General features: G+C 42.3%; 1 protein-coding gene across 1 annotated transcript; it reads left to right on the top strand.

Moving 5' to 3' along the window:
• Window positions 1-289: 289 nt before the first annotated feature.
• Window positions 290-17,816, top strand: LOC130372772 (lipoxygenase homology domain-containing protein 1-like). The gene is made up of 16 exons (XM_056578932.1): window positions 290-313; window positions 538-779; window positions 1,093-1,217; window positions 3,094-3,208; window positions 4,675-4,755; window positions 10,027-10,211; window positions 11,715-11,813; window positions 11,900-12,048; window positions 12,199-12,322; window positions 12,610-12,860; window positions 12,983-13,118; window positions 15,189-15,352; window positions 15,488-15,574; window positions 15,779-15,914; window positions 16,425-16,579; window positions 17,652-17,816. Exons 1-16 carry the CDS (start codon window positions 290-292, stop codon window positions 17,814-17,816), a joined length of 2,238 nt encoding a protein of 745 aa, XP_056434907.1.
• The last annotated feature ends 3,511 nt before the right edge of the window (window positions 17,817-21,327 follow it).

Here is a 21,327-nt window from a genome sequence, read left to right as displayed (position 1 = left end):
CACACACACACACACACACACACACACACACACACACACACACACACACACACACACACACACACACACACACACACAAACACACACAGATATACAGACACACACACAAATAGACACACAGATCCGAAACCCAGAGTCCTGGCACCTTCTCACATTCGCAGGTCAAATGAATTGTCTTACAGCGTTAGAAACTCCAGGCGGCACTTGACGAAACTAAAAGCCGGGTAAGTGGATGAATAAAAGATGCCAACCAAAGCGAAAAAATCCACAGGTTCCAAAGAAACTAAAGATGTGGATGACGAGGTGGAGGAAAGTGAGCCAAAGCTGAGGGAGAGGAGGAAGAATGCTCCAGAGCGAGAGAGGAGTGGCAGCAGGAAACACAGGAGCAGGGAGAGCTGTGCAGACCGGGAGAACCCTTCCCCGCCCCAAGAGGAGCAGAGGAAGAGCAAGAAGAAAGAGCAGGAGAAGGTGAAGGAGAAGAAGAAGGAGAATAAGAGATCCTCAGATGGAGGCGTTGAGGGCGGTGTCGTGACCAAGGAGGAGCAGGAGGATGAGGGCCATGAGCAGAACAACAACAATGTCAACACTGGCAGGGCGAACAAGAGGAGCTCAGGGAAGTCCCCGCCGGAAAAAGTGACTGACGGAGGAGCAAAGGAGGAGAGGAAGAGGACCAAGAAGAAGAAGTCTGCGGATCCCGAGAAGGAGGACGAGATGGGATCCAAGGATAAGAAGAAGAAGAAGAAGAAGTCTGCAGAAGACGAGGATGACGAGGAGGACCTGTCGGAGCAGGAGGAGGACTCCAAGAAAAAGAAGAAGAAAAAGAAGAAGTCTGCAGAAGACGAGGACGAGGAAGACCTGTCGGAGCAGGAGGAGGACTCCAAGAAAAAGAAGAAGAAAAAGCCAAAGGACGACGATGACAAAAAGAAAAAGAAGAAGAAATCCAAACAGCTGGACTACGCCGAGATCTACCAGAACGAGCTGCTCAGCTACCACACCGACTCCTCTGACGGATACGAGGATGACTACTATAAGAAGAAAGGTAGGAAGCCTTATCTGAAAGTACTATAATACTAATACATCTGATGGTATCAGCCAGTCTCTGGACTCAAACAGGACTGGTCCAGCCATGGGAAAGCCTCCCTGTACCAGGCTGGTAAAGCTCAGCTGTGTTCCACATGGATGGAGCACCACAGAGAATCTGGCCAGACGGGTGTTGGGTGAGGTCCCAGAGAGCAGCAGATGCAGGGCGGCCAGCCAGAGGAGCACAACAGACCATGGCAGGAAACTGACTAGAACATACAGCAGTGACTAGATACTATAATAGACTAGACACAAGTCTTGAATCTAGAACAGACACCATGATAGACTATGAACCAGAATTGATAGAGGATTGAGTACAACAAAACACAGACTATACACACTAAAGAGATTAGATTAGACATTAGGCTAGATCCTTTTTCTATTCACGAACCACCTTGCTTCCTGTTGGTCAGTTTGTTTCCCTCTATAGTACACACACTGGTTATCTCTATCGTTACGTTGGGACTAGATAAGCATAATACCACTACTGAAATCTATTAAGGTTCAATAAAGACAATTCATTTGCAAAACAAGATTGTAGCAAGTAGATTACACAAATGACCAGTAGCCTATATCAAATACATTGAGCTCAAATGACCACGTCTGTATCTTGCATTATAGAGGCATGGTAAAGGGGAAGCAGATGGAGAATATGGCCTATACCTGTTTGTTGTGTCTAGTAGGGCCTGTTTGCGAAGTCTGCTGTGTAATGTGCACTGTGTCCTCCACTCTGGATTCAGTTTATCTAGAATGAAGGATGGAGAGGTCTAGAAAAACACTCTCTGCCAGGCAGCCTTCTATCTAATTTTATCAGGTGTCTCCTTTTCCACTTTAATCAGTTATTTTCAGTCCTTACCCTGATAACTTGGTTTCTGTGTCTCTGACTGATCTAATTCTCTCAGATTGCTCTTTATCAGGTGTCTTGCCTGTTCTTCTCTTTCTTACTTTCCCTTAGATCATTGGTCATTCATCAACCGCTAGTGTGTCTCACTTTGCTAAGATGTGTTTGTGGGCCCAATTACAGGCTGACACCCCTGACAGAACGACATTTTCAGTCACATAAATTCAGTTATGTTTAAATGGGCTATTTTCAAGCAATCAACCTGCACTATGCTTGTTTCCTGTCTGTTTCACTCGTAACTCTAGGAAAACTGAACCAGGCTTATACATTTTTGCCAGCGCAGTTTATGTTGAGTTCATTGAGTTCGACTATTGCCTTTCTTCGTTGTTGATACTTCAAAAATATATATCTTAAAAAGGATATATGTTTTACTGCTTACTACAAATTCCTGCTGACTTATCCCTTTTCAGACATTTCAGAAATTAAAATATTAACACCTTCACCAATTTTCATCGCTTGAATATTGACATAAACACCATCTCTCTAGTGCGTTTATCTTTTCAAATACGATGATCTTAACTCCATTTTCTCTATTATATCTTTCTTTGAAAACACATCATTCTGTATTTTCCACGCTTTACGCAGGATGTTATCTGGGTGTTACATAACCTGACTCCCGTGCTGGGTTCAGTGTTAAATCTTGTATACATTACATCACACAGACACACACACACACATCTCTTACCAGCAGCACACAGGTGAGGGTATTGTGTTGCACGGGATACCCAGTGGTTATGCGACTCATCCAGCCTATGTTGTCAGATGGTGGGCATGATAAAGCACGTGGATCTATTGAACACATGAAAACACATCCATTTAGCTACTTCAGTACATATGCTTTGGCTTTTGTTTCAAATGAATGGTTGAAGAATTCCTACACATTTCCAATGCAAATACAAAGTCATTAAACATTCAAACATATTTTATCAACACGTCTTTTTTAAGTTATAGGTTGTGGTTATAGGTTGTTGTAGTGCTGTTTGGGAACAATAAGTGATGTAAGGCTATTACCTTCTTTCCCTGGTTGAATGCTGCTTGTGTTATTCTCTCCCTGTCTCTTTTTATATGTTTTTATTTAAACAACCTTTTCCATGAATGTATTTGTGTTCCAGTGTATGAGGTGGTCACCGTCACTGGGGATGTGAAAGGAGCAGGTACAGATGCCAATGTTTTTGTTACCCTTTTTGGAGACTTTGGAGTCAGTCCCAAGGTCCACCTGGCCAGCAAGTGAGTTCACACATTGTAGTGTTTCTAAAAAATATCTATGTAAAATTACTGCTGTTCTTGTTTTATCTATGTTAATTATTTCAACTGTTAATGTTGGTTTTAAGACCAAAGATTAGTGTGATAACCCTATGCTAGTTTATGTAAAAAGGTCTGACGAACTACAGCCTGTAACATCCGTAGCCAACATAACTATTCTTCTCATGTCAATCAGTAACCATGAACCTTTCTATTCCTCTCATTTCTTCAGCACAGAAAAGAGGTATTTCCTTATTCGTCTGCTAAAGGATGCCTATGATTTTCTTAATTGTTTTTTGGTATTTAAAATGCAAATGGCACTGTATGAGATAATTCCTGCTGAGAAAAATTTATTTAACTTATAAACGATATGAAACAATGAGAATTACCTTTTATAAAACTTCAACTCATCCCTAGTCAATAGAAAAGGAAATTGCAGTGATAAATACAACTTGGATTGGATGAGTTGCAGGAATCTGTTCTCCATACAGTAGCAACATTAGGACATAGAATATCTGGAGTAAGGGGAACAATGTGACATGGATGGTCTTCTTTTCCATTTCAAGGCAAATGAAGGAAGACCACGATGCCAAAGGTTTTCAATAATCAGATAAGCCTCAGGAAATTCTATCGGCGGATTAGGTAACTCGCTGGCTCATCTCTGCCAACATAGAATGGGGATACAGTTACCTGTAATATGTACATTGCATATATTATTCTCCATTGTTACTCTAGACTAGAAGGAATGTTATCCATTACTAGACTGGTTTCAGTGATCCTTCAATCAGCCACATATCATGCATTCAGTATACAGGGTGTGTGGTGGTTGTTGTCTAGATATCCAACATAAAAATTGGATTTATAAGGCTCTATACTGCACACAGTATAGAAAACAAAACAGTGGATAGAAGGAGTTTCACCTTACTCCATCGTATACATGGTCCTACCTGTATTGTGTAGTTGTCTTATTCATTTATTTGTACACAATTATACAGGTAAGTGATGGATTTTGCGCCTCCTTTTAAGTTTGATTGTGTTTTTTTTTTCTGTTTCGATCAGTGTCCTTTTATCCTTTTTAACAAAGTGAACACATTTCAGATAATGGGGGCAGCATTTGTTGGATTATGTGTGCTAGACTGTGTTCATCCTCCTTGGATAGATAGGTAGATAGGGCTGAGGCACAAGGGCAGCTGTTGAATGGTTAAGAGAGGTAGTCTGGTCCACTATGGTAAGCAGAAGAGGACTATCATCAATTCAAACCCCCATGGAAGACCCCAGCCCACCATCAATGGTATAAAGTCCTTCTCGTGTTTTACCCCTCGCACACACATGCTTATGCAAGCAAAGAAGCAGACACACAAACAAACCTGCAACCTGTCATACACCTCATCAATGAACAACACCCTTTCTTTGTTTATTAATGCTTATTTTGTCTTGCCATAAAATTACAGAAGTCGGACAGCCTTCGAGAAGAATAAAACAGATGTTTTCCACATCAAAACACACAACGTGGGACCTTTGAAAAAGCTGAGGTACCGCACCATGAAGATAACATCTTCCTTGTTACATTTCCTTAAATTACATACATCCTGTTGGTTTACATTCACTTGCAGTCATGGATCCAAAGCCACTTACAAGTGAGGCTCAGAATATTAGAGCATTCGATCAAAGTAACTAAAAATGGCAAGTGCAACGAGTGTACAGAAAGGATCCACAGATGGTGGATCCCAAGAATCAAATGAATAAAAGTTTAGGTTTTTCAGTTTAAAAAAGTAATTGTCTTTGTACAGTCGTCCCAGTGTTCCAGTAAAGCATCTGTATTTGTATATCTAAATAGTCTAGCTGCATTGTCTGCCCATTGGGGAATTTGTTCAGAATTTTATGGAATTAACATTAATAGTTTAACCACATCTGGTGTGGGACATTATAATTTAGCTCACTGAATCTGCCAGAAAAGTAAATCAATTAATTATTGCTCGGAAAAAAATGATATTACATTAGTTTGATGGGGGTTACACAAGCAGATTATTAAGCGGTTTTAGTGCTGAGCTTTGCTGAAATGTCAGCATGGAGGATTAACATATTTGAACATGTTTGAGGAAAAGTAGGCTCCTCCCAGTCTGGCGCTCAGCTGAGAGAAATAAAGAGCATCTTTATAACAGACATCTTCATGCGAAAGCTGACCGTCTTCAAAGTTGGGATGGATGGATCTTGAGTGTCTTAGCTGGTTGGCACAGAACAGACTAAGCTCTGACGCATGTCCCAAAATACATTCATTTCACCGCTGATGCTGTTTGCACTGGTCATGGTTATGGGGTACAGACTTTTGCCAAACTACAGTATTTGCATCACCAAGATTTGGCAAACAGGCCGGGGGCTAGCCTTAAAAAATTGTGGGAATCTGCTTACCTTCATTTTCCATATGTGGATTCATTTTGACACTTCCAAGGTGTTCACTTTTAGAGTGGTTGATTTGAGTCTTTTTTTTATGCTAAACAAATTCAGTATTTACTCGAGAAAAGTAGCTGCACTGATAAGGCCGAATTTTTGGTAGTGGTTTGGTAATGACGCCTCAAAATTGTAGGACATAATTACGGTGAATGAGGCGGGAGAATAAAATGGTATTATTAATGTACAGAATAATAAAAGTGTGGGTTGTTATGTTTGTTCCTTATATATGACAAACCGGGCGCAGCAGCATGTTTAGTTCCTAGCAGTCTTTATTGCATTACGGTCCAACACATGCACACACTCATAGCTCTCTCACGTAGGCTATATCCCGCCTCTAACTGGCGCTAAGCCTTATTGGTAACGTAGTCCAATAAACCTTATCAACACATGGGTAACACTTTATAATAAGGTGCCATAATAAATAGCAAACTAGTCATTACCTAACCCTTTGTTAATATTTGTTAATTGTTACTAATGATGAAAAAACTATTAACTTGTGCCAAATACCGTATTTTCCGCACTATAAGGCGCACCTGAGTATAAGCCGCAGCAGCTAAATTGAATGATGTGTACATAAATAAGCCGCACTGGACTATAAGCCGCGGGTGTTTTAATATTTAATTACAATATGCAAGGTTTCGTGCACAGAGGGGATTGTCGGGAAAGAGATGGCTGCTTGAGGAAGCTCCCATTTATTAACATTTCAACAAACAAGTTGCATATTTGCATAACGTATTCAAGTGTTACCATTTAGTGCAATAGTAGCTACAGAACATATACGGTACTGTGCTGTGTAAACAGTACTGTATCACATAGCGTATCAGACACACAAACATTTCAACTTTCAAACTTAAACGGTGCGCTCCAAGCGCACATACCGGCAGTGATCTACACAGCAGTGGTTTTCAATCAATGGTCCTTGAGGTAGTGCATAGGGGTTCCCCAGCAAAATTAGTTACCGTAATAGCGTCAAACATTTATTAACATTGGCTATTTTGGAAAAACCTTGAAAAAGTGTGAACATCTTTGAACGTTTATCTACGTTGTAGCCTACAGTAATAATAACATAACAAAAAACAAAGCTTACGTTACGGCAATATCAATGGCTAAATTAAATGTGTTTTTTTAAAAGTGCAAAATAAAGTGCCTGTAACACGACAGTAAGCGCGTAAGCCTAAAGTTGCAACAACGAGGCTGCTTAAAATATACGGTAATCAGCCTACCAGAACACGGCTGTAACCAGAAAAGTCAAGTCATTAATCCTCATCTCCGTCTTCTTCCTGCGTACTAAAACCACCAAAGTCCTCATCTTCAGTGTCGGAAACGAACAGGCTCAGGGTGGCTTCGTCAGCCACTCTCCTCTCTCCTTCGTTGTCGCTGTCAAAACCAACGAACTCCTCTTCGTCACTGTCGGAATCGAATAGCCTCTGAAGGGCCTCAGCTGTGGCGGCGTCCTCCTCTTCATCACGCAGTAGTCCAGCCTTTCGGAACCCGTTAATGATCGTGGATGTTTTGACACTCCTCCACGCCATCAGGACCCACTCGCAAACTTGAGCGAAAGTTGCTTTTCGCATGCGACCAGTTTTGGTGAATGATTTATCGCCGCTAGTCATCCACGCCTCCCACTGAACGCGTAGTGCCACTTTGAACGCACGATTGACACTGATGTCGAGTGGCTGCAGATGCTTCATTGTGCCCCCAGGAATCACAGCTGGAATCGAGTTTGTGCTCTTGATGGCTGCTTTCACATTATCCGTTATATGGGCCCTCATGCTGTCCAAAACGAGCAAAGCTTTTTAATGGCGAAAGAATCCTCCAGGGCGCTTGACGTAGCACTCATTCAGCCACTCCTTCATCACGCTTTCCATCATCCACCCTTTCTTGTTGACTTTAAAGGAGATGCCGTTCGGGATCTTTTCTTTCGGCATTGTAATCCGCTTAAAAATCACCATTGGCGGAAGCTTTAATCCAGATGCTGTGCAGCCAAGAACACAAGTGAAATTCGTTCTCTCGTGGCCAGTGGTTCTCAACGTGATGGACGATTCACCTTTCTTGTTAACAGTCCTAGTGAGAGGCAGGTCAAACGTCAAAGGCACTTCATCCATATTTATGATCTGGTCCGGTCCGATGGAATATTCCTCTATCTTTCTTTGTGTGAATTCGCCGAAGTTTGTTATTTTTTCCTTGTAGTCGGGAGGGAGTTGCTGACACACAGTCGTCCGCGCCCTGATGGACAGTCCCTTTCGTCTCATAAATCGGAACCACCAGGATGGGCCACCTCTGAAATTTTCAATTTTCATTTCGGTGGCGACTGTTTTAGCCTTCAGTCGGATCTGCACGGTGGAAACACCTCGGCCGTCTGCTCTCTGTGTGTTCACCCAATCTTCAAGAAAGTCTTCAAGTTCGGGCCATCTACTTTTATTACCTCTGAAAGCTTTTTTTGACTTCTTGCATTGAGACAGTTCTTCCCGCTGGCGTTTCCAACGTCTCACCATTGACTCATTGATGCCAAGGCCACGTGCAGCAGCTCTATTTCCTTCTTTTACAGCCAGATTGACTGCCTTTAACTTAAAAGCTGCATCATATGCAATTCTACGTTTGTTTTCCATAATGAGGGTTTGTGCATGAAAACTTCCGTTCCACAAACTGTTTCGCTTTCGTAATATTTGTCTTGCTCTCGTTCTCGTTCTGTCTTTCGTAGCCTACCACTCAAGGTTCCACTTTTACTTTTGCGCGCTACTTGAGGCTTTGTCTCCAGCGTTTCCTGCTGGAGCCCGCCACTGGTGGCGGGGCGCGGACCGGTCATAGAGCCCATAGAGTTAAAGTCGGTGGACTCGTCTGTAACCTGTAAAATCCATTGATTTAGGAAGTCCCCTAGTGACAGTTAGCTGTAAAAATCCAGATTAGCCGCACCGTTATATAAGCCGCAGACTCGAAAAATGGGGAAAAAGGCGCGGCTTATAGTCCGAAAATTACGGTAGATATTTTAGTAACAATTAACAAATATTAACAAAGGGTTAGGTAATGACTAGTTTGCTATTTATTAAAGCACCTTATTGTAAAGTGTTATCAAAGTGTGTCTACCTACAGGAGGGGTAAAGTTGGGCTTGGAGGCATCTTTCCTCCTCGATCACTGTAGGCGTGGTCTTGTTCCACCACCAGGAAATCGCACAGCTCAAATCAAACATTAGAGCTAGGAAATGCATCTGTTTGTTTTCTATCATACTCGCTAGCGATGGACCAATTAAACAAGGAGGTCAATTTAGGTTATTTACTCGTCAAGTCATGGCGTGGATTTTGTTTGATACAATTTCTTGAACCAGAATGCTGGAAATAGCTCCAACGTAGACCAGCATATTCCAGCCAACAGCCCAAAAGCGGCACCATGTAACTTCAAAACAAGGTTGCCCCGACAACGACATAGTTGACAACTTGGTGTTCTCCCTGGTGTGAGTGCTATTGTTGGAAAAAAGTTCCTGCTAAGACTCATTTGTAAACTGCAAAGCTTCATTGTAATTGCACTGCGGCACTAGTTCTATTCAAGACAAGAGCAAGCGACCAAAAAACACCTCAAACTATTGTGGATGACAGATTACAGTATATTACCTCACTATCAGCCTGTTATTATGTTTAGGTAGCGATCTTTGATAAAGGAAGATGAGAAGCGTAAGAGTTGGTTTGTAAGGAAAGAGATGTCGAGGCAATGGCAGTATAAAAATGGATGGACGGTATGTGACAAAGGAAATTCCAATACTGCGTCAAAGCGGCACAAACAGGGGAGCTACTTTTAAGGATGCCACCAAATGAAAAAGGGAAAATGTTAGTTTTGGGCCCTGACATAACAATAAAGGCAATATCCCTAACTGATATGGTGAAACAATACAAATATATTGTATCCGAGACAATATTTGGTACCTTGTGGGATTTTACCCATGGAACTTATGCCTTGAATGCAAGGCAGTTCCACAAGAAGGCAAGGGCTCTTCTTGTGGAACTGATCACATACATGTCAAGAAAAGGGGAGATCAGTGTATGATATAAAGAAGTAGCCGTATTTTTAACACTGGGACGTTTTTTTAAATGTTGTCTCAGGCAATTACAGCGACATTGGTGTACATTCTCTGTTCCTGATAGCATTCCAAGCCGCACATATTTCAACGGGCTTATATGATTACCCAACTGATAAGGATTTTTTATTTTCTTTCATTAAAAAGCAGAATATTAGGCCAGCCCATTTCGAAACTTTGTACATTGTAAATGGTATTTTTTTGTGGTAAATGGATACATACTATAAAGCAGAATTGTATGCAATATTACTGAATCTCCCCCCTCCCCCCACTGATACCCCCCAGGATCGAGCATGACAATACGGGGATGAACGCCGGGTGGTTCCTGGACAGGGTGGTGGTGACAGACGTCAACAGGCCCCACCTGCGATACTACTTCCCCTGCAACAACTGGCTGAGTCAGGAGGAGGCGGACAGCCTGTTCGTCAGGGACCTGCTGGGCAGCCTCAACCCCATGGACGTCCCCAAGTGTAGGTCATTTAGTTGCACTAATCACCCCTTGTGTGGGGACTGTGAAACATATGAGGGCTTGTACATCACAACGTCACATCACAATGCCCGCAGCCATTTTGGGAGTTTTATGTCTGATTTAGCGAATATTTGAATTGTTTAAAGACACTGTTGGGATAACATGGACGTGCCTGCTGTGTTCTGTTTTACAGCTTCAGCACTGCCTGTCGTTGTTAAAATAGTTCACAAAGTAAAGTGCGTTAACCTCACCCTCTGTTTGAGTTTGTGTGACACAATATGTGGCAAATGATGAAGGCAGATATCTATCCCCACCAAGTGATTCTTACCTGTTCCGGTTGCCCCTGGCATGGGTTAGGTCAAGTCGTTTGAATGATATATTTTGGTTTTGGGGAAGGCAACTCAGAGAAGTTCACTTGCCCTTCGGTGGCCCGGCAGAGTTGGATGTTGTCTACAGTTTAAAACATTACAGTTGCAGGGGCACATATGATAAAACGAGGGGGGCTAACGCTGTCCTGCTCTGGACGTGCTGTGATCAGCTGCTACCAAAAGATCCTGTCACTATCCTGGCTGGTATCTCTGGCATGGCAATCTGAACACTAGGAGCCATGGAGCCTAACAAGACGCATGCCTGGAGCATGTGATCAGAGTTTCATGCAGCATGTCACTCTGAATGTTAACAAATGTCTGTTCAGGGTCATAGAGTTAGAGAGAATATAGAGTTTCTGGGTATCACATTTTACTCCAGTCATCACTCCCATCAAGCCTTACGTTGATGCCATCCTGTCCCAGCCTGACACCCAGTCCCTGTCCCAGCTTGCCTCTTTCCTAGGATTGGTAGTGTAGTATCTTCCCTTGGCTCCCCTATACCAGCTGTTGAAGACGGATGTGGCAAGGACCTGGGCTCTGGTCTGCAAGATGGCAGTGCAGATCATCATACAAGCAGCTGCAATGGATGAATCAGTACATTTTCAAGTTTAAATTTACCCCAGGTCCTAGCAACTAGTGGCCGACCTCCTGTTGAGAGCCACTGCCTTTTGTGGTATGTGGAGGTTTGTCTTGTGATCTGAAAACTGAGGAGGGTTGGCGACAGTGCTGAGTGGTATCCCCTTGTAAGCCACTTGTAAGCCACTTGTAAGAGTTCCCGCTGCCATTGTACCTTGGGTCATGTGACCTGGTATCTAGCGGCTTGGTAATCAGATTAGGAAGTGGTCAGAACCCAACACTCAAACACACATTTGACGCGTTGCTTGACACAAACATGCTTGGACACCAAATCACACATGCATGTGCATGCACATCCACACGCACGCACGCACACACACACACACACACACACACACACACACACACACACACACACACACACACACACACACACACACACACACACACACACACGCCACAAACAATTCTCAAGGTTGCATTGCAGAATGATGCTTTTGCAGTTATGTTATAACTGCAAACTGTTATAATATATGCTTTTTTGGTCTGTTGTTTTGCAGTTAATAAGTACTTAGTGAGTGTGTTCACCGCAGACATGAAGGGCAGTGGGACCGATGCCGACGTTTTCATCAATATCTTTGGAGAGTTCGGGGACACAGGTGACCTAAAACCTATTTGTGATCACTGTAGCAATAAGAAAAATTGCTGTAAAATGGCGTCATCTATTTACTATATCCCACCAAAGGGGAGAGACGTTTGAACAGTGACAAAGACAACTTTGAGCGTGGAACAGAGGACAAGTTTACAATAGATTCTCCAAACCTTGGGAGACTGAGAAAAATCACCATCGGTCACAACAACAGGGGCTCCTCCGCTGGCTGGTTCCTCGATAAGGTACAGTACGTTATGTACATACATACGTAAAGTATGTATGGAGGCACATTCAAACATACACACATTGATATATTGACATTGACATACATACAGCACATACATACAAACATACAAACCAAAGGTATCTTTTGAGAACATGTTGTTGTTCAGGTCTCAGTGGATGACATGGGGAACAAAGAGATTTATGAGTTCCCAGTCAACCAATGGTTCGCCATGGACGAGGCAGACGGAAAGATTCAGAGAGACATACTGGTTGGATCAACGCAACCTATGGGTGAGCAAAATACAGTGTATTGTCAGAAGCAACTAAATGCAGAAAGATATATATAGCTGAAAACAAGCAACATCTGTACACTTACTTTAAACATTTTATGTTTCAAATTTGTTATTACATTTTTAGTTTTGAATTTATATCATTCCAAGACAGATTTCTTGTATAGGTAAACCTACGTGGCAATAAATCCCGTTCTGATTCTAACACAGAGATTGTATTTTTAAAGAAAGAGTTCAATTCAACAAAGATGTTGTGATTGTTACCAACATTTACCTCCGCCTCCACAGCCATCGTGTACAACATCCAGGTGATGACGGGGGACATAAGAGGCGCAGGCACCAACTCCAAGATCCATATAGTCATGCACGGAACCAAGGGTGTGAAGAACAGCGGGAAGGTGTTCCTGGAGGGGGGCCTGTTCGAGCGGGGCCTTATTGACATCTTCAACGTGGAGATCTGCGAGCTGATCAGCCCCCTCAGCAGGGTGTCCATCGGACACGACAACGGCGCGGTGGGGGCCGGCTGGTACTGTGAGAAGGTACCACTCTCACACAAATGGGTTGAGTCGAGTTCACATAATCTGTTGTAGAAATATGATCGATTATAATCATTCCACAAAAGAGCAGAACTTAAGGCAGATCATTTCATGTCCTATGCCAGGTGACGATCTACTGTCCGTTCACGGGCATCGAGCAGACCTTCCCATGTGGGCGGTGGTTGGACGAGGACGAGGCTGACGGACTGATCGAGAGGGAACTCTACGAGATGGTTTCTCTCAGACAGAAAAGACTGAAAAGTAGGTTGCTAAAATATTTTTTGACATAGTATAGACCATTTTTCGAAAATAATGATGTACATGTTATTTACATTTATATCATTGTTCACTTATTCATTTATTACATGTCAATTATTTAGTTGATGCTTTCGTCCAACGCAACTCTTATAATTGTTGACATTGTGTATGTCCAGATTGGGGCGTAGCACAGTCCCTAGAGCAGTCTCTGTTGGCCCCTTCCTCTATGGATCCATGGATCTCACCCATCTTAAAAAAAATACTAAGAATTAAGTATGTGTGTGTGTGTGTGTGTGTGTGTGTGTGTGTGTGTGTGTGTGTGTGTGTGTGTGTGTGTTTGTTTTCACAGTTTGAAATCTCACCACATTTCAACCCTCCTTTTTCAACATACTGTAGTCTAGGATTACTTTACTGTGGTCAATGAGTTTTGCTTGGAGTATCACGCTTAAGAAAACATTATTGTTGTCCTGTTTATTAAAGCTCCTTTCTGTAAAAAGTGCTACAAATGGTTGCTGGTAATAACTTTTTATTGCCGCCATGAGCTCACCTTGCCTCACAGCCTCAGTGACATCAGGAGATGAAGAGCTGCTCCAGTCTGTTTCTGAAACTAAGGGTCATGGGCTTCATGGTGTTAACCTTTGCTTGGTATTTTATTTATTTGATGTGACATGCGACATTGTAGGTATAATGCTAATTCATTCATGTTATTCAATGCAATTATGATTCAAGCTAGATTCCTCGCTGACTGCCTACAATCTAAACAACTGATATTAGATTATAGATTAGTTGCTGATTTGGGGAATCTAACAACAATTTTACGCCTTCTGTAAGGGGCCTAAGTGTGCCTATAAACCAAAGAAGATGACGTACAAAGTTCAGTCACTCAAACATTTTATTCTGCCAATTTATAGTTACTTGCATAATTAATTACTTAGAATTAAGTAATTGCAAACATAAAACTTTCATCTCAGGCTGTTCGAGGGCCCTCCCCCATTGGGGCCAGGGGTTCCCCTGTCCCCCCCACTACCCCAGCCCTCTGCCCAGACCAGTGGCGGCTGCTGGTCTTTTAAAGAGGGGAAGCTCATTTTTGGCCTACATCAAAATAGTTGTCAATTTATTTATACCTCAATTCGGCCCTCCGTTCCTTTTCAAGAAAATGCTAGCTGGCTAGTTCACTCCGACCTAGCCAACAGTATAAATGAACGAACTAACGAAACGATATTAATCTCGGAACAAGGAAATGCGGAAAGTATGTTAAACTGAAACAAGGAAATACAATAAATGTGTTTTATTCACAGTGTAAGAAATTAATAATGGAAGCAATTTCGCCAAGCAAATACCAAGAAATGTGTTGCAGTTTGTCATGAGACTTTACTTGCAAAATCCGCGATGGGACTGAACTCAGATAGTGAAGTGACTGTGTATATCTCAAAATAGCTGTCAATCAAAAAGTGATTCAGACTTTCGACTGATCCTCCAATCATAACGCGGAAGCCCAGCGTCCAGGCTAGCACAGGCCAGCCCACTGCTCCATCCACCCCCAGAGACGCTGAGCGTCCGGGGGCGGGACAAATCTGGGCATTTATCCAATGACCGTCGAGTTTCGAGGCAATGAAAAAAACTGTTCCATGCAGTCTCATTGAAGTGAATGGACGCTCGGCTTCTACGGTCTAATGCATTGACATTACGGGAATGTATGAGAAGTTAACAAAATCGAGTCAGTCTTGGATAAGATTCTTATCGAACTCGTCTTCGACATGAACGTATTTTAACGAATTTGTAGTCAATTAAATGTTAACACAACAATACATATTTGAATATTTAATGTTCGAAATTTTAGGGGAAGCTGAGCTTCCCTTGCAGTCTTAGAGAAATCGCCACTGGCCCAGACGTATAAAGGGGTGAGCCCACACGTTGTTAGACAGGAGTCATCGTCTGGTCGGGCGGCCACTGAACCTTTGAATATGAATTATTAATTTGCCTCGCAAGGATTGTGGAAAGTTTCTGAAGACTGAAGGTTTGCATTTGAAATAACTCCAAATGGACTGAGCTGGCGATGGGTTCTGTTCACAGAGTACCCCTGGACCCTGTGGATCTTCACCACGGATATGAAGGGAGCAGGGACTGACGCCCAGGTGTTTCTGCAGATCTACGGGGAACGCGGCAAGTCTGACGAGATGAAAATGGAGAACAACACAGAGGATAGTTTTGAACAGGGACAGGTGGACAAGTTCACGGTACGGCATAGATGAATGACTGAAGGCCAAACTAAAGTCGACTATAGCGCTGCGACATTGTGTTATGTTGGTTACACTTCAACGTTGTTTTTCTAATTGCTGCCCTTTGTTATTTTGCTTCCTGGGACTCTGAAGATTGAAATGCCAGATATAGGACGGCTGCAGAAACTAAGAATTTGGCATGAGAAAAGACATCCTTTTGCTGGATGGCATCTAGCAAAAGTAAGACAGGAGTTTCTAATTGTCAATTAAAAATGTGTGATAGACAATTATAGAAAATATGTTTGGACTTTGGTTAACTTTTGATTTGCTCCCTTATTGAGCTTCAAAATAAAACTAAATTGATGATGTTTTTGCCGGATATCAAAAATATATTATAATACATTTTGTAGCTTTGTTGCTTATTATTATAAAAACTCCTTCTAGGTTACTCTAATGAAGACCTTGACAAAAGAGAAGTACTCTTTTGATTGCTGCCGCTGGCTGGACATCAATGAGGACGATAACGAGATCATCAGAGAGATCCCGGCTACTGGGCCTCTGGTCCCGGAACCCCTCCCCTGTAAGATGGAAACTCATGACCTCTGCGTCCAAAACATACTTGAGTCACCGGTAGTGATCATAATACCACAATACTGATTTAGATGCATTAAGGGCGTTTTTTTGGCCTTGGCATTAGGTGTGATTATAGTGTATACACACTAAGATAGTTGTTACAATCTGAATGTCTTCAGCATTCAAAGATAGTCAGATATCTTTTTCTTTTTTCTTCTTTGAAAGATCATGCACTGAGATATAAAAGTCTATATATGCAGAAGACGTAGGCTTTGTCTGTTATTATGGTGAATGTTTTTGTTGCCAAAGGTTCAATGCATGATAAGATTGCAGCAATGACTGAAAGCACAAGAGGCCTGCATTGGTTGTATATCAATAAGCTGGAACTACCGTGTCTTTCATGTGTGGATAATGATCTTTCCCAGGATCAGTCTCTGGTATATCTACATGGGGAAACATCAATAGTTTATGTTGTACATGGGCTAGCGGTCGGATGCTCCTCTCCCCCTCCTTGCAGTGATTAAGTACCTCGTCACCATCTGCACGGGCAACATCAGCGGCAGCGGCACGGACGCCAGCGTGTTCCTCAACGTGCTCGGGGACCTCGGCGACTCAGGGGAGCGGCTCATGTACATGAGCAAAAACAATGTCAACAAATTTGAGAAAGGCAACGTGAGTTACTGAGACAATACACCGTATAGAGATGGCTTGGAAGTCATTATTGCACGAACGATGATTGATTGTATTTTAGTTTTTACTTTATTGTGCACACTCATTGTAAATATATCCACCAATATTACATTTCTGCAAATGTTATTTATATTTAATATCCAGGTTTATATTTATGCCTACATTTTATTTATACCCAGACTACCCTATTTTTACTGTGTAATTTATAATTAATAACTGGATGCGTGTTTTACTACGTGAACGGCCTTGTCATACATAAACAGAGGTGTGTGTGTTTGTTCAGGGCGCCTGGTCTGTGAGCTACAACTGGGGATAACCAACTGGAACAGAAACAGGCAGAAGCAGGGTTTGCGGTGAAATCAACTTAAGACATTTATTTATGAAAAGGTGCAGGGGAAAAAGGGAGGGGCAAAAGGCAACTCAAATCTTCCCCGGGTCGGCGGTTGTCGTCAGGGTGCCCCGTCTGGCTCTCCCTGGGATGGGGGGGCGCAGAGAGAGAGAGCGAGAGAGAGACCAAGCTTCGTGGGTCTGTGGTCCCTGCCACTGACCTCTTCGCCCAAGCTCGGCTTGGGGTTCCTCTTCATCTGCAGGCCTTTTCTCTGGGTTCAGCATGACACAATTTACACACAACACAACAGCTCTTCGGTACACTTAGACGTAATTTCACTATAAGGGTTTGGATTGGTCAAGAGGGTTGGCCACAGGCCCCTTACCAGGATACTGGCCTAACGTGTCTCTGGTCTCCACACACTCCTCCAGCCAGTCTGTCATCAGCTTGTTCTGGTGGGGTTAAAAGGCCTCCTGATTGCAGGGTAAGCTGAGACACCTGAGTGGGGCGGGGTCTCTATGACACAGCTTTTAGGGTAGTGCCTCCCATTCAACACCACACCCACACCTGCCTTTGTGGCCGCCATGTGGCCCTGTGGGGCACTGCTCAGCGGCTGGGCCACCACAGTGTGGGTGCTACAGAATGACCGTGTTACAGGCCAGTCATATTGTACTAGGTTATCAAATCATACTGCACATGAGATGATAAAACACTTGTTTATTGCAGCACGATGAGTTCCTGATCGAGGCGGTGTCGCTGGGCCAGGTGCGGAGGGTGCGGGTGGGCCACGACGGGCGCGGCGGCGGCTGTGGCTGGTTCCTGGACAAGGTGTTGGTCAGGGTGGACGGGACGCCCGAGTCCGAAGCCATTGAATTCCCCTGTGACAGGTAAGGATGAAACTATAGAACGAAGTTGAAGGAACAGGGATTCAAATCTTTTGAATACACAGCTGAAAATATATTGCGACTGTGTGACGAACATCATTAATAAATGAGTTAAAGGAATAATTCACCCTAGAAATGTAATTTTCTAAATCTGTTTATTTTACTTATAGTCTATTAAATCTTGAATCTCTGAATTCTAGAAAAATTGCTGTCCAACAGGTATTCTAAAATATTTCTTAGATTGCCGTCTGTGTTATGAGAATACATGGCTAATTCAGGTCAAACTGACAGATATTAGTTTAATCTCAACCTGCATCTAAAATTTGTAATTTATTAAGTCACTTCAGATGACCTCAGGACTATAACACACGATGAATCCTATTTTTCCCTTTCCAAGTTAGGTACCATAGATTTATGCCCCAGACAGAATGGCTGTTGTATTTTTGTTCTGAGGGGTTACACACCATGTAAGGCCTCCATCGTTTAGTAGGAGATAAGGTAGGACATACCAATAATGGCGACAATGGATAATGCAGTTGCGATGTGTGTTTGGCGATGTGTGTCCAGTAACTCTGTTGTATAGGCTTTCAGTAGATTGGCATGACCTCAGCATCAGCCTATCTGGCCACAGTGGTAATGCAAGGGCCAATTACCGAAACACCTCTTAGTTAGAGAGAGGAAGGGAGGTATCTCTAGGTTAAACAACAATGTATACAACAGCCTTTTCTATTGGCTATTAATTAAATAAACAAGATTTATATCATTTGATATTATAGTTCTGATTATTATTTCCATGACAGTTCCTCCCTTTTTTTTTTACACTTATAGGTGAAAGAGATAATTATTGGAGTACAATTAAAAAACTTATGAGGCGCTTGATAAACAATAATGTGGGAAGAAACCTTGACATTTATTGCAATTGACAGCGTTGCAATTGATAAAATAAATAAAGTAATTAGTACATGAATACATATGATGAAGATTTTTCATGCGTTAATAAGATGAGTTCCTCAGAGTTGGTGTCCCACACTTTGGCCCTATCCACACTGCTACGATTTTTGTGCTGTAGAGCTATGCCACAAAGTGGCTCTCAGAGCTATAGAGCTATACCATAGAGTGGTGCTCAGAGCTATAGAGCTATACCATAGAGTGGTGCTCAGAGCTATAGAGCTATACCATAGATTGGTGCTCAGAGCTATAGAGTTATACCATAGAGTGGCTCTCAAAGCTATAGAGCTATACCATAGAGTGGTGCTCAGAGCTATAGAGCTATACCATAGAGTGGCTCTCAGAGCTATAGAGCTATACCATAGAGTGGTGCTCAGAGCTATAGAGCTATACCATAGAGCGGTGCTCAGAGCTATAGAGCTATACCATAGAGTGGTGCTCAGCGTTATAGAGCTGTACCATAGGGTGGTGCTCAGAGCTATAGAGCTATACCATAGAGTGGTGCTCAGAGCTATAGAGCTGAACCATACGGGGGTGCTCAGAGCTATAGAGCTATACCATAGAGTGGTACTCAGAGCTATAGAGCTATACCATAGAGTGATGCTCAGAGCTATAGAGCTATACCATAGAGTGGTGCTCAGAGCTATAGAGCTGAACCATACGGGGGTGCTCAGAGCTATAGAGCTATACCGTAGGGGGGTACTCAGAGCCAAAGAGCTGTACCATATGCATATGTTGTTATTAACACTAGTGTGGTGTGTTGTTCGGCTGTAATGGTGTGAACAGGAGAGGGCTCCTTTATCACTAAAAGATACAACCAGCCCGGCCAACATATCTGTGTTGGGGCTTTGATGCGTCAATGCGATTTAGATACTTTCTCTTAATGCCTTATAGTTACAGAACTGGTCAACAATTCCCCATACAATGAAAAAAATATTAAAAGGTGACATATTATACCACCAGGTGTGAGTGTGATTAGTCATTACAAGCCTTTTTGAAGATCTGCCTCATCTTACATCACAAGTGGGCGTGTGCACATAGATGTATGCTGGATAGATCAGTATACCAGCCTGCCTAGTGGACTGTAGCAAACGTTGCTCAAATATCCGTCATACATCTAGGTGGACACGCCCAAACTGAACTTCTAACTGAAGATCTCAATATAATTAACTATTTGAAGACATGTGGAATTCAATCATAAGTATAACCGCATTAATTATGATTAACGGGGTCCGAGCAAAATTAAAAGTCAAGAACACACTAATGGAAGATATATAAATATGACATATAATTATGAAGGAAAGATGTTGATGAAGATGTTCCACTTAATGCCATACTGTGCCTCAGCTTTCAGGTGAGCTGCAGAGCAATGGCCGAATGTCATGTTCAGCTTGTTCATAATGCTTTAATCGGGATTCGAACTCTCAACCTAAGGATCACATGTACAAGACATTATCCCATTGAGACAATTAAAATCCTGAACTGCAGCCTCATTCACATGGTCAAAATTTATATTTAAAAGCACACAACATCCAGAAAACTCAAAGCACACATTTCACAAGTGAATTAAGGGCTTTCTTCAAAGCATATACCTGCAAAATCTTTGAAATTCTGGGGAAATTAAACATTTGTAGTCAAGAACACTAATGGAAGAAATATAAATATGACAGAGCTAATTATGAAGGAAAAATGGTTGATGAAGTAGTTCTCCTCTAATGCCATACTGTGTCTTGGCAGTCAGATTCGTGGAAACGAATGAGCCGGAATGTTGATTGCCTGATGAATTTCAGGTGCTGTTCAATCGTGTGTTTCTTAAATGAGTGGCAATGACAGAATGTCATGTTCAGCTTGTTCATAATGCTCTAATCAGGATTCAAACTCTCAACCTAAGGCTCACCAGTACACGGCATCATCCCGTTGAGCCAGTGACATTCCTCAACTGCATGAAGCCTCATTCACATGGTGAAAATGTCGATTGATAAGCCCACAACATCAAGAAAACTCCAAGCACACATTTCACAAGAGAATTAAGGGCTTTCTTAAAAGAGTACAGATCTGAAAATGTGCACTGTTAATGGTATCCACCTAATGATAGCCATATGGTAGTTATACAATAACAAAATGGTCATATAGGAAAAATGGGTTGAGACTGTGGACGTTTGGCTTTTCTATGAAATTGTGGGAAAAGTAAACATTTTTAGAGCAGAAGACCAGGGTGAAATAGATGCATCTGATTTTAGAGATTAATGTGATTAAAGAATATTTAGTCCAGGTCAATCTTGTAAGGAGAAATAAGGCTGGTTCAAGATTTTTTACAATAGTGCCACCTTTGTGTGCAATACCACAAATTTGGGTTTATGGGTAGAGGGGGTTATTGGTAACCATACCTATACATTTCAAGAGTTTTCGACGTACGGTATAGGCTACAGTATGACTTTTACAGAATTTGAGAAAAAAAAAAAACGTTACAGAAACAATAGGGGCCAAGCAGCTTTGCCAGAGAGTGACGCCACTGGACGAGTGCGAACACCTCCCTAGGGTAGTTACAAGATGCCCGAACCACCTCAACT

The sequence above is a fragment of the Gadus chalcogrammus genome, chromosome 19, assembly GCF_026213295.1.
Source record: "Gadus chalcogrammus isolate NIFS_2021 chromosome 19, NIFS_Gcha_1.0, whole genome shotgun sequence".
Taxonomy (NCBI): domain Eukaryota; kingdom Metazoa; phylum Chordata; class Actinopteri; order Gadiformes; family Gadidae; genus Gadus; species Gadus chalcogrammus.
Note: the sequence above shows the minus strand (reverse complement) of the source record. Positions and strands in the feature narration are given on the sequence as shown.